Here is a 12,999-nt window from a genome sequence, read left to right on the forward strand (position 1 = left end):
TTTCAGGACCCTGTCTTTCAAAGATAATTTGTAAAAATCCAAAAATCTTCACAGATCTTCATTGTAACGGGATTAAACACTGTTTCCCAGGCTTGTTCAATGAACCATAAACAATGAATGAACATGCACCTGTGGAACGGTCGTTAAGACACTTACAGCTTAACAGCTTACAGACAGTAGGCAATTTAAGGTCACAGTTATGAAAGCTTAGGACACTAAAGAAGCCTTTCTACTGACTCTGAAAAACACCAAAAGAAAGATGTCCAAGGTCCCTGCTCATCTGCATAAATGTGCGTTAGGCATGCTGCAAGGAGGCATGAGGACTACAGATGTGGCCAGGGCAATAAAATGCAATGCCCATACTGTGAGAAGCCTAAGACGGCGCTACAGAGAGACAGGACAGACAGCTGATCGTCCTCGCAGTGGCAGACCAAGTGTAACAACACCTGCACAGGATCGGTACATCCGAGCATCACATCTGCGGGACAGGTACAGGATGGCAACAACAACTGCCCGAGTTACACCAGGAACGCACAATCCCTCCATCAGTGCTCAGACTGTCCGCAATAGGCTGAGAGAGGCTGGACTGAGGGCTTGTAGGCCAGACATCACCGGACATCACCAGACATCACCGGCAACAACGTTGCCTATGGGCACAAACCCACTGTCACTGGACCAGACAGGACTGGCAAAAAGTGCTCTTCGCTGACGAGTCAAGGTTTTGTCTCACCAGGGGTGATGGTCGGATTTGCATTTATCGTCAAAGGAATGAGCATTACACCGAGGCCTGTACTCTGGAGCGGGATCGATTTAGAGGTGGAGGGTCCGTCATGGTCTGGGGCGGTGTGTCACAGCATCATCGGACTGAGCTTGTTGTCATTGCAGGCAATCTCAACGCTGTGCGTTACAGGGAAGTTATCTGCCTTCCTCATGTGGTACTCTTCCTGCATGCTCATCCTGACATGACCCTCCCGCCTGACAATGCCACCAGCCATACCGCTTGTTCTGTGCGTGATTTCCTGCAAGACAGGAATGTCGGTGTTCTGCCATGGCCAGCGAAGAGGCCGGATCTCAATCCCATTGAGCACGTCTGGGACCTGTTGGATCGGAGGGTGAGGGCTAGGGTCATTCCCCCCAGAAATGTCCGGGAACTTGCAGGTGCCTTGGTGGAAGTGTGGGGTAACATCTCACAGCAAGAACTGTCAAATCTGCAGTACTTAATGCAGCTGGTGGCCACACTAGATACTGACTGTTACTTTTGATTTTGACCCCCCCTTTTTGTTCAGGGACACATTATTCCATTTCTGTTAGTCACATGTCTGTGGAACTTGTTCAGTTTATGTCTCAGTTGTTGAATCTTGCTATGTTCATACACATATTTACACATGTTAAGTTTTCTGAAAATAAACACAGTTGACAGTGAGGACATTTCTTTTTTTGCTGAGTTTATATACAGTACAAGTCAAACGTTTGGACACACCTACTCATACAAAGGTTTTTCTTTATTTTTACTCTTTTCTACATTGTGGAATAATAGTGAAGACACCAAAACTTTGAAATAACACAAATGGAATCATGTAGTAACCAAAAAGTGTTAAGTGTTAAACAAATTATATTTTAAATTCTTCAAAGTAGCCACTCTTTGCCTTGATGGCAGCTTTACACACTCTTGGCAATCTGTCAACCAGCTTCACCTGGAATGCTTTTCCAACAGTCTTGAAGGAGTTCCCACATATGCTGAGCACCTGTTGGCAGCTTTTCCTTCACTGCGGTCCGTCTCATCCCAAACCATCTCAATTTGTTTGAGGTCAGAGGATTGTGGAGGCCAGGTCATCTGATGCAGCACTCCATCACTCTCCTTCTTGGTAGAATAGCCCTTACACAGCCTGGAGGTGTGTTGTGTCATTGTCCTGTTGAAAAACTAATGATAGTTCCACTAAGCCCAAACCAGATGGGATGGCGTATAGTTTCAGAATGCTGTGGTAGCCATGTTTGTTATGTGTGCCTTGAATTCTAAATAAATAATTTCTAGTGTCACCAGCAAAGCATCCCCACACCATCATACCTCCTCCTCCATACTTCAAGGTGGGAACCACACATGCAGAGATCATCCGTCCAGCTTCTCCGCATCTCACAATGACACAGCGGTTGGAACCAAAAATCAAAAATGTGGATTCATCAGACCAAAGGACAGATTTCCACCAGTCTAATGTCCGTTGCTCGTGTTTCTTGGCCCAAGCAATACTCTTCTTCTTGTTGGTGTCCTTTAGTAGCTCTTTATTTGTAGCAATTCCACCACCAAGGCCTGATTCACGCAGTCTCCTCTGAATAGTTGATGTTGAGATGTGTCTGTTATTTGGGGTGCATTTTCTGAGGCCGGTAACTCTAATGAACTTATCCTCTGCAGCAGAGGTAACTCTGGGTCTTCCTTTCCTGTGGCAGTCCTCATGAGAGCCAGTTTCATCATAGCGCTTAATATGTACTTGGTATTTTACCAAATAAGGCTGTCTAATGTATACAGTACCACAGCACACCTGATTGGCTCAAACGCATTAAAAAGAAAATAAATTCCACAAATTAATTTTTAACAAGGCACACCTGTTAATTGAAATGCATTCCAGGTTACCTTATGAAACTAGTTGAGAGAATGTCAAGAGCGTGTGCAAAGCTGTCATCAAGGCAAAGGGTCACTAATTTATATTTGGATTTATTTAACACATTTTTGGTTCCATATGTGTTATTTCATAGTTTTGATGTCTTCACTATTATTCTACAATGTAGAAAATAGTAAAAAAAAATAAAGAAAAACCCTTGAATGAGTAGGCGTGTCCAAACTTTTGACTGGTACTGTGTATATATCTATATTAGGTCTACTTACCACTATATGTTTGCCAACTGTACAATGTTTCAACCGTTAGCTTGCAAAGTAAAGAAGAGTACATCGGCAAATGTGCGCCGACAGGCTGCCCGCATACAGTAGGATGGGAAATGAACCTAAACCACTCAACTATCCAATTAATGGTGGTAAATTGAACGATATCGTGAGGCTACACTCACGTATCTGAAATGACATGATCAATTAATCTTTACTGAACATCAAAAACCTGCAGTTACTTGATGTATTATTGATGATTGAGCTAAATGTGCACAATTGTGACCAACCACCCCGATTCATCTTATGGTGCAAAATGTGATTATTATTATTTTTACATTGGATAAAAGTAGAGACTCAGAGCTACAAAATGGTATATCATATACTGCAGTTGAGGAACAATAGGAAAGTAATTATGCTTTTAAAGTAGATAAACTTGTAACCCCACTTTGAGAAAATGGCCCTTGAATGTTTTGGTACAGCTACTTGAGTACTCTTTTTTTGACTACAGCGATTCAGTGTCTTAAGCCTTAGCCCCATCCATCTCTTTAAGGATTCACGTGAGGCCACGTGTTAAACAGAGTGATTAAGGGAGTCTAAACAACCAAATATTTAAAAACTAAAAGTGGTGAAAGTAGTAGCTTCCAATAAGGAAAAACTCCAGGTAAAAATACACTTTATCTGATCCTTTAGCTACAGTATATCCTAATCTGACTTTGGTGCAGGTCATGCTGTTCTTCACATTGCCGTCTCTGGTAAACACACACTATATCAAATACAATCCAAGTGTATTTGTCACACATGGTTAGCAGATGTTGATGTCAGTGTAGCGAAATGCTTGTGCTTCTAGTTCCGACCATGCAGTAATATCTAACAAGTAATCTAACCTAACAATTTCACAACAATTACCTTAACTACCTACCTTTACAAGTGTAAAGGAATGAATAAGAATATGTACATAAAAAATATATGAATGAGTGATGGCTGAACGGCATAGTTGCAGTATATGGTATAGAGTACAGTATATACATTTGAGATGAGTAATGTAGGGTATGTAAACATTATATAAAGTGGCATTGTTTAAAGTGGCTAGTGATACATTTATTACATAAATGTTTCATTATTAAAGTGGCTAGAGATGAGTCAGTATGTTGGCAGCAGCCACTCAATGTTAGTGATGGCTGTTTAACAGTCTGCTGGCCTTGAGATAGAAGCTGTTTTTCAGTCTCTCGGTCCCTGCTTTGATGCACCTGTACTGACCTCGCCTTCTGTATGGTAACAGGGTGAACAGGCAGTGGCTCGGATGGTTGTTGTCCTTGATGATCTTTATGGCCTTCCTGTGACATCGGTGGTGCAGGTGTCCTGGAGGGCAGGTATTTTGCCCCTGGGGATGCGTTGTGCAGACCTCACTACCCTCTGGAGAGCCTTACGGTTGTGGCCGGAGCAGTTGCCGTATCAGGCGGTGATGCAGCCTGACAGGATGCTCTCGATTGTGCATCTGTAAAAGTTTTAGTGTTTTTGGTGATAAGTTCTTCAGCCTCCTTAGGTTGAAGAGGCGCCTTCTTCACCCCGCTGTCTGTGTGGGTAGACCATTTCAGTTTGTCCGTGATGTGTACGCCGAGGAACCTAAAACTTTCCACCTTCTCCACTACTGTCCCGTTGATGTGGATAGGGGGCTGCTCCCTCTGCTGTTTCCTGAAGTCCACAATCATCTCCTTTGTTTTGTTGACATTGAGTGTGAGGTTATTTTCCTGACACCACACTCTGAGGGCCCTCACCTCCTCCTTGTAGACTGTCTCGTTGTTGTTGGTAATCAAGCATACCACTGTAGTGGTCTGCAAACTTGATGATTGAGTTGGAGGCGTGCATGGCCAGGCAGTCATGGGTGAACAGGGAGTACAGGAGAGGGCTGAGAACGCACCCTTGTGGGGCCCCAGTGTTGAGGATCAGCAGGGTGGAGATGTTGTTGCCTACCCTCACCACCTGGGGGCGGCCCGTCAGGAAGTCCAGTACCAGTTGCACAGGGCGGGGTCGAGACCCAGGGTCTCGAGCTTGATGACGAGCTTGGAGGGTACTATGGTGTTAAATGCCGAGCTGTAGTCGATGAACAGCATTCTCACATAGGTATTCCTCTTGTCCAGATGGGTTAGGGCAGTGTGCAATGTGGTTGAGATTGCATCGTCTGTGGACCTATTTGGGCGGTAAGCAAATTGGAGTGGGTCTAGGGTGTCAGGTAGGGTGGAGGTGATATGGTCCTTGACTAGTCTCTCAAAGCACTTCATGATGACGGAAGTGAGTGCTACGTAGTCGTTTAGCTCAGTTACCATAGCTTTCTTGGGAACAGGAACAATGGTGGCCCTCTTGAAGCATGTGGGAACAGCAGACTGGGATAGGGATTGATTGAATATGTCCGTAAACACACACAGCCAGCTGGTCTGCGCATGCTCTGAGGGCGCGGCTGGGGATGCCGTCTGGGCCTGCAGCCTTGCGAGGGTTAACACGTTTAAATGTTTTACTCACCTCGGCTGCAGTGAAGGAGAGGCCGCAGGTTTTGGTTGCAGGCCGTGTCAGTGGCACTGTATTGTCCTCAAAGCGGGCAAAAAAAGTTATTTAGTCTGCCTGGGAGCAAGACATCCTGGTCCGTGACGGGGCTGGTTTTCTTTTTGTAATCCGCGATTGACTGTAGACCCTGCCACATACCTCTTGTGTCTGAGCCGTTGAATTGAGATTCTACTTTGTCTCTATACTGACGCTTAGCTTGTTTGATTGCCTTGTGGAGGGAATAGCTACACTGTTTGTATTCGGTCATGTTTCCGGTCACCTTGCCCTGATTAAAAGCAGTGGTTCGCGCTTTCAGTTTCACGCGAATGCTGCCATCAATCCACGGTTTCTGGTTTGGGAATGTTTTAATCGTTGCTATGGGAACGTCATCAACGCACGTTCTAATGAACTCGCACACCGAATCAGCGTATTCGTCAATGTTGTTGTCTGACGCAATACAAAACATATCCCAGTCCACGTGATGGAAGCAGTCTTGGAGTGTGGAATCAGATTGGTCGGACCAGCGTTGAACAGACCTCAGCGTGGGAGCTTCTTGTTTTAGTTTCTGTCTGTAGGCAGGGATCAACAAAATGGAGTCGTGGTCAGCTTTTCCGAAAGGAGGGCGGGGCAGGGCCTTATATGCCTTATATGGAAGTTAGAATAGCAGTGATCCAAGGTTTTGCCAGCCCTGGTTGCGCAATCGATATGCTGATACAATTTAGGGAGTCTTGTTTTCAGATTAGCCTTGTTAAAATCCCCAGCTACAATGGGAATGCAGCCTCAGGATGTATGGATTCCAGTTTGCAAAGAGTCAAATAAAGTTTGTTCAGAGCCATCGATGTGTCTGCTTGGGGGGATATATATACGGCTGTGATTATAATCGAAGAGAATTCCCTTGGTAGATAATGCGGTCGACATTTGATTGTGAGGAATTCTAAATCAGGTGAACAGAAGGACTTGAGTTCCTGTATGCTTTTGTGACCACACCACGTCTCGTTAGCCATAAGGCATACGCCCCCGCCCCTCTTCTTACCAGAAAGATGTTTGTTTCTGTCGGCGCGATGCGTGGAGAAACCAGCTGGCTGCACCGACTCCGATAGCGTCTCTCCAGTGAGCCATGTTTCCGTGAAGCAAAGAACGTTACAGTCTCTGATGTCCCTCTGGAATGCTACCCTTGCTCGGATTTTATCAACCTTGTTGTCAAGAGACTGAACATTGGCGAGAAGTATACTGGGGAGTGGTGCACGATGTGCCCGTCTCCGGAGTCTGACCAGAAGACCGCTACGTTTCCCTCTTTTACAAAGTCTTTTTTTTTGGTCGCCGGCTGAGATCCATTCCGTTGTCCTGGGTGAAAGGCAGAACACAGGATCCGCTTTGCGAAAGTCATATTCTTGGTCGTACTGATGTTGAGTTGACGCTGCTCTTATATTCAGTAGTTCTTCTCAACTGTATGTAATGAAACCTAAGATGACCTGGGGTACTAAAGTAAGAAATAACACGTAAAAAAAACAAAAAACTGCATAGTTTCCTAGGAACGCGAAGCAAGGACCCGGACTCTGTCGGCGGCGGAAGTAAGGCGCCACTTAAGTGGGCCAAGACTATGGTGGAGTGGGGTCCACGTCCCGCGCCAGAGCGGACAGATGCCCACCCCTATAGGAGGGGTGGTACTGTCACGTCCTAGTTCCTTTTTTATGTCTCTATTTTAGTTTAACGCTCTAACCACTAGGCTACCCTGCCGCCCCATTACCAGAGAATTTAAAACCTTTTTTTGTATATGGTATATGGGATTGATTTTAAGAAATTTGTCTTACTTAATTTGATTCATATTATGGTGTTTATGGTGTTAAAATGTAAACAACAAAATGTAAACAACAAAAATAATATTTGAACTCTGCTGTCATCCCATGGTTTCCTATGGGGGAAATATAGGCATGTCTGTCTTTTTCGCCAAATATCTCGCAATGTGTATGTTTTCTTTTTTTCAAGTCGGGTGTAACTGGTGTGAAATGGCAAGCTAGTTAGCGGGGTGCGCGCTAATAGTGTTTCAATCGGTGACATCACTGAGACCTGGCAGTAGTTGTTCCCCTTGCTCTGCAATGCTGCAGCTTTTGTGGAGCAATGGGTAACAATGCTTTGAGGGTGGCTGTTGACTATGTGTGCAGAGGGTCCTTGGTTCAAACCCAGGTAGGGGCGAGGGGAGGGACAGAAGAAAAACTGTTACACGGGCACCAATGTTAATCAGGAGAATCTCCTCTTTGTAATTATGTAAGTTTGGGCAGCGAGCTCGTTTGTCATCGATCGCTAGACCAGAAATAGTCAGAAGTTTTTTTTTTCTCCCTACTTTTTCATTACGCAGACATAAGCACAGTTGACACCACACAGTATTCCAGCCGGTCTGACGATAGCTCCATTCATTTCTAACAAGGAACAGAAAGTCCTTGTTCTAATTCTTGACTAAAACTACACACCTTATATTCAGTATTATGATTATAATAACATTCATACATTCATACAGTAACAGAGTAGTATTTTGTTTAGTTATAATTCTAAGCTAAATGTATACATAGTTTAGTCATTATTCATAAACATCCCATAACAGCTACACATACCGAGACAGAGGGGCGCTGTTTCACTTGTTCTGATGCTTTCTCCTGTGTGATACAATCAGCCTCTTGTAAATTGAAGGGAAATGATGAAACACAGAGAGGTGAGAGAAACATAACAAAAATTGTTTCCATGAATACATGCCACTGAGCCTAGTCAAGGATGCGATGATCATGAAATATTAGCACTCTACACTTAAAACAGATGAAGTGAAGGGGAACAAAAGTAAACTTTGACTTAGGAGTTTTAAATATACCCCTGGTGGCCAAGTTGACCTATTTTAAGAAATGCCATTGGTCTGTAGAGAAAACGTTTAAGATATTTGATAGGCTAATGCGAAATTTGTTACAGGAAATAATTACGGCCACCTGGTTAGCATACGGCTGAATGTGCCAGGTTATGTAATGGGAACAGCTAACATGGATCACGTGCAACTATGTCAACGTTTTTAATTGGCTGATGTTTAAACTTTTTCTACTTGTTCGCAAGTATATGTTTCAATGTTTGTTTTCTTGGAAAGCTGTGAGTGTTACTGTATAATATGATACAATACCAGTACTTGTTGCATTTACAATTTGTCCTATCAACTTCTTTCAGCCAGTGTATGGCTGTGTAGTGACTGCATTGTTTGTATGCAACGTTGGCATATTGGCAGTTAATTGGAAACATTTCTGGAATCATTCCTTTCAAACTGGCTGGCTAACTAGCTAATAAACACACTGTGATGATAATCGTCAAATTCATTGTTTTACACAATATCTTATCACAACCATGGTTGACCAACTCCTTGACCAAAATGCCTGACCCTTTATACTGTCATAATACCTTTCATGTCAATACTAGAATTCTAATTCTAGTATTCTAATTCTTAATTCTATGACTGGACCAATGTCCCACCTCCAGCTCTCTCTCTCTGCTACAGGGTGTGTGTCTATGTTTGTTTCTGGGATCTCTCTGCTTTCTGTGTGTGTGTGTGTGTGTGTGTGTGTGTGTGTGTGTGTGTGTGTGTGTGTGTGTGTGTGTGTGTGTGTGTGTGTGTGTGTGTGTGTGTGTGTGTGTGTGTGTGTGCGTGTGCGTGCTCGAACTTCTGTCTTACCCAGGATGCCATCAGCAGCTTGCGGCTGACCCTGATTTGGCCTCCCCTCCGGATTTCTCTGTCTGTCAACACAAGCTTCGTCCTCTCTCTCTGTGTCTCACGCCTGCTTCTCTGTCTTCTCCTTGTTCTGTCTTGTTCTGTGTCCTCTCTCCAGGCCAAAGTGGAAAACGAGGTCCTAAATTACAAAGATCTGGCCGCTCTGCCTAAGATTAAAGCTATTTATGACGTGCAGCGGCCCGATCTCATTCCCTATGAGTCTTATCACAGATACTCCTCTGATGACAGGCTAGAACGCTACAGCTATGGGGAGGTACTGAGACGCTAGTGCTAATCTTGTTGCCTTTTATGTGTGTGGGTGTGTGAGTGTGGGTGTGTGATGCCCATGCACTGTGCCTGCCGTCTCTGTGTCTCCCTGTTGCTACATCCCCCAAGCTTCCCACTTTAGCCCCTGTATGGTTGTACCGTGGTCACGTCGCGCACCATCTTAAAACATGACTACATCCTTGTGAGTCTCCTGCTTTGGTCACAGATTTGAATTGATCTTTGAGAGACACTCAACAGTAAATAATGTCAATTAAGAGCTTTATGTTTTCATGCCAAGGCCTCTCTTAACTATTAATTTAGATTATTTCACACCAGTAAGACAAAGCCGCAGACACAATGGGTTCCTCATGTTTACTGTCAGATTTCATATGTGCTTGTCTTAACGTAATAACTTTATGAACAACTACACAGAAGAAGGACTTATTATTCAGTCCTATTATTCATGGTTTAGTAAGCTCACAGGTCTCATTTGAATAGCACACTGCTAAATCATTCTGGAGAGCATGGTGCTATTGACTGACTGATTCCAACTCCTCTATTCATTCCTCTTCTCTACAGTCTCTGGGAACTCTCTCTCCATACTCTCAGGTAATTACATTCCATACACTACTGCACTGAATCAGTTGACAGATGGTGTCACGCCCTGACCGTAGAGATCTTTTTATTCTCTATGTTTGGTTGGTCAGGGTGTGACTCGGGTGGGAAACTATGTTCTGTGTTTCTATGTTTTGGCCCGGGTAGGGTTCTCAATCAGGGACAGCTGTCTATCGTTGTCTCTGATTAGGAATCATACTTAGGCAGCCTTTTTTCCTTTTGTATTTTGTGGGTAGTTGTCTTTGTTAGTGGCCTGTATAAGTAAGCTTTACGTTTGTTTTTGTTGTTTCTTGTTTTGTTGGCGACATTTATAATAAAGAAAAATGTACGCTCACCACGCTGCACCTTCGTCTGGTCATTTCCACGATTTCGACGAGCGTAACAGATGGCTGAATAGGAATAAGTCTGGGATGGGCATATTTGGATTGTGTACACTGTATGTGTGATATATTTCGGTCCATGTGGCCTTAGAAGGGACTCAATTGACTCAATTAAAACTCTCATTGGACTTGATTAAATAAAGTCAGTTATTAGATGAAAGGGAAAAAAAGTGAATAGTGTGTCTAGAGGGTAATGTTTTGATACACAGTGCCTTCGGAAAGTATTCAGACCCCTTGCCTTTTTTCCAAGCTACATACATTTTCCAACCTACAATGTGAATGTTTAAATTATGTATTCAATATAAACAAGACAAATACAATAATGTGTGTGTTATTAGTTTAAGCACACTGTGTTCAGCTATTGTTGTGACTAAGATGAAGGTCAGATCAAATTTGATGACCAATTTATGCAGAAATCCAGGTAATTCCAAAGGGTTCACATACTTTTTCTTGCCACTGTATATAAGATCCCACAGTTGAAGGTGCATGTCAGAGCAAAAACCAAGTAATGAGGTCGAAGGAATTGTCTGTAGAGCAGGATTGTGTCAAGGTACAGATCTGGGGAAGGGTACCAAAAACGTTCTGCAGCATGGAAGGTCCCCAAGAACACAGTGGCCTTCATCATTCTTAAATGGAAGAAGTTTGGAACCACCAAGACTCTTCCTAGAGCTGGCCACCTGGCCAAACTGTGCAATCGAGGGAGAAGGGCCTTGGTCAGGGAGGTGACCAAGAACCTGATGGTCACTCTGACAGAGCTCTAGATTTCCTCTGTGGAGATGGGAGAACCTTCCAGAATGACAACCATCTCTGCAGCACTCCACCAATCAGGCCTTTATTGTAAAGTGGTCAGATGAAAGCCACTCCTCAGTAAGGCACATGACAGCCCCATTGGAGTTTGCCAAAAGGAACCTAAAGACTCTCAGACCATGAGAAACAAGATTCCCAGGTCTGATGAAACTAAGATTGAACTCTGAATGCCAAATGTCACATCTGGAGGAAACCTGGCACCATCCCTACAGGGAAGCAAGGTAGTGGGGATGTTTTTCAGCAGCAGGGACTGGGAGACTATTCAGGGTTGAGGAAATGGAGCAAAGTACAGAGAGATTCTTGATGAAAACCTGATCCAGAGCGCTCAGGACCTCAGATTGGAGCGAATATTCACCTTCCAACAGGACAGGTGAACATTCAAGACTACGCAGGAGTGGCTTCGAGACAAGTTTCTGAATGTCCTTGAGACCGGACTTGAGACCGGACTTGAGACCGGACTTGAGACTGGACTTGGAGAGAAGGAATGGAATGCTCTCCATTCAACCTGAAAGAAATTGAGAGAATCTTCAGGGAAGAATGGGAGAACTCCCCAAATACAGGTATGCCAAGCTTGTAGCGTCATACCCAAGAAGACTCGGGGCTGTAATCAATGCAATAGGTGCTTCAACGAAGTGCAGAGTAAAAGGTCTGAATACTTATGTAAATTTGATATTCAGTTTTTTATTTTGGATAAATTAGTAAAAAATTCTAAAAACGTGTTTTTGATTTGTCATTATTGGATATTGTATGTAGATTAATGAATGGAAAAATTATTCAATCCGTTTTAGAATAAGGCTGTAACGTAACAACATTTGGAAAAAGTCAAGGGGTCTGAATAATTTCCAAAGGCACTGTAGATGGTGCCAGACAGACAGACAGAGCCCTGCAGACAATGACCGGTGGGTGACCTGCTACTGTGTTTCCCAGGACATCTATGACAGCATGGAGCTGAGACAGAGGCGCTTGTCCAGCCCAGGCTTCATAGACTCTCCCACCTACAGTCACCATGGCATGTCCCCCACCATGTCCACCTCCCGCTCCCCACAACACTGCTACCGCCCAGGTGAGTTACTTAACGTCACTCGACCACATCACACAGCACTACACATAGGCAGGAGAAACTCCTCCATGAAAATGTTCATAAAGATGAAATAGCGTAAATCGTTTTGCCGTAAAATATCAGCAAGAAAGCAATAGTGGACTGAGTTTGATCAGGTTCGGAAGGCGTCGGAGTGTGTGGAGATGTGTTGTATCCCTATGCCTTATGTTTGCTTCCTGTATAGGTGACTGGAACAACATTAGTTTCAGGTTAACCCACTCAGGGTTAGGCGCCGCTCATGCACCCACATCACAATCCCCTCCAGTACTACCACTCACATCACACCACTGCCATATCTTCTCCAGACTCCTCTTTGAGTCTGATAACACTGTAGTATATACAGTACTGTGCGTATTATGTTCAGGTGGTGGTGGTAGTGGCGGTATACTACTGGGGATTGCTCTTCCCACCATTCTCTCACGCTACAACATCCATCCCTGTCTAATAGCAGGTCACGAACCCTCGTTAGACCCTGCTAAACTAAACGAACCGAAGCAGGCATTAGATAGTTTGTATCACGCTTTGCCACTGTTCAAAAGACGTATCAGTCTCCTCTAGTGGAGATGCATAGAGCTATGCTAGTCTTAAAGTCATCAAATATGTAGAATACCATCATGGCAGACTTGGCAGTTGCTTTGTATTTCTGTTTCCTCTGCACACAGTCAGGCATAGTAGACATTTA

The 12,999-nt window shown here is 44.0% G+C and overlaps 1 protein-coding gene across 16 annotated transcripts in view; it reads left to right on the forward strand.

Annotated features, from left to right (window-relative positions):
* The window catches only part of LOC110537795 (actin-binding LIM protein 3), a 128,677-nt gene that overhangs the window by 90,666 nt on the left and 25,012 nt on the right, over positions 1 to 12,999 (forward strand). For 9 of the 16 annotated variants that reach the window (XM_090192806.1, XM_090192807.1, XM_090192802.1 and 6 more), the window contains exons 10-11: positions 9,996 to 10,025; positions 12,146 to 12,281. In XM_090192806.1, coding sequence (XP_090048932.1) covers positions 9,996 to 10,025; positions 12,146 to 12,281 — 166 coding nt within the window. Of the gene's footprint in view, positions 1 to 9,267; positions 9,424 to 9,995; positions 10,026 to 12,145; positions 12,282 to 12,999 lie in introns of all 16 variants that reach the window. The other 7 variants (XM_036937825.2, XM_090192797.1, XM_090192798.1 and 4 more) reach the window with 1 other exon arrangement.

The sequence above is a fragment of the Oncorhynchus mykiss genome, chromosome 12 (genome assembly GCF_057628025.1).
Source record: "Oncorhynchus mykiss isolate SJ-2025 chromosome 12, ASM5762802v1, whole genome shotgun sequence".
Classification (NCBI taxonomy): domain Eukaryota; kingdom Metazoa; phylum Chordata; class Actinopteri; order Salmoniformes; family Salmonidae; genus Oncorhynchus; species Oncorhynchus mykiss.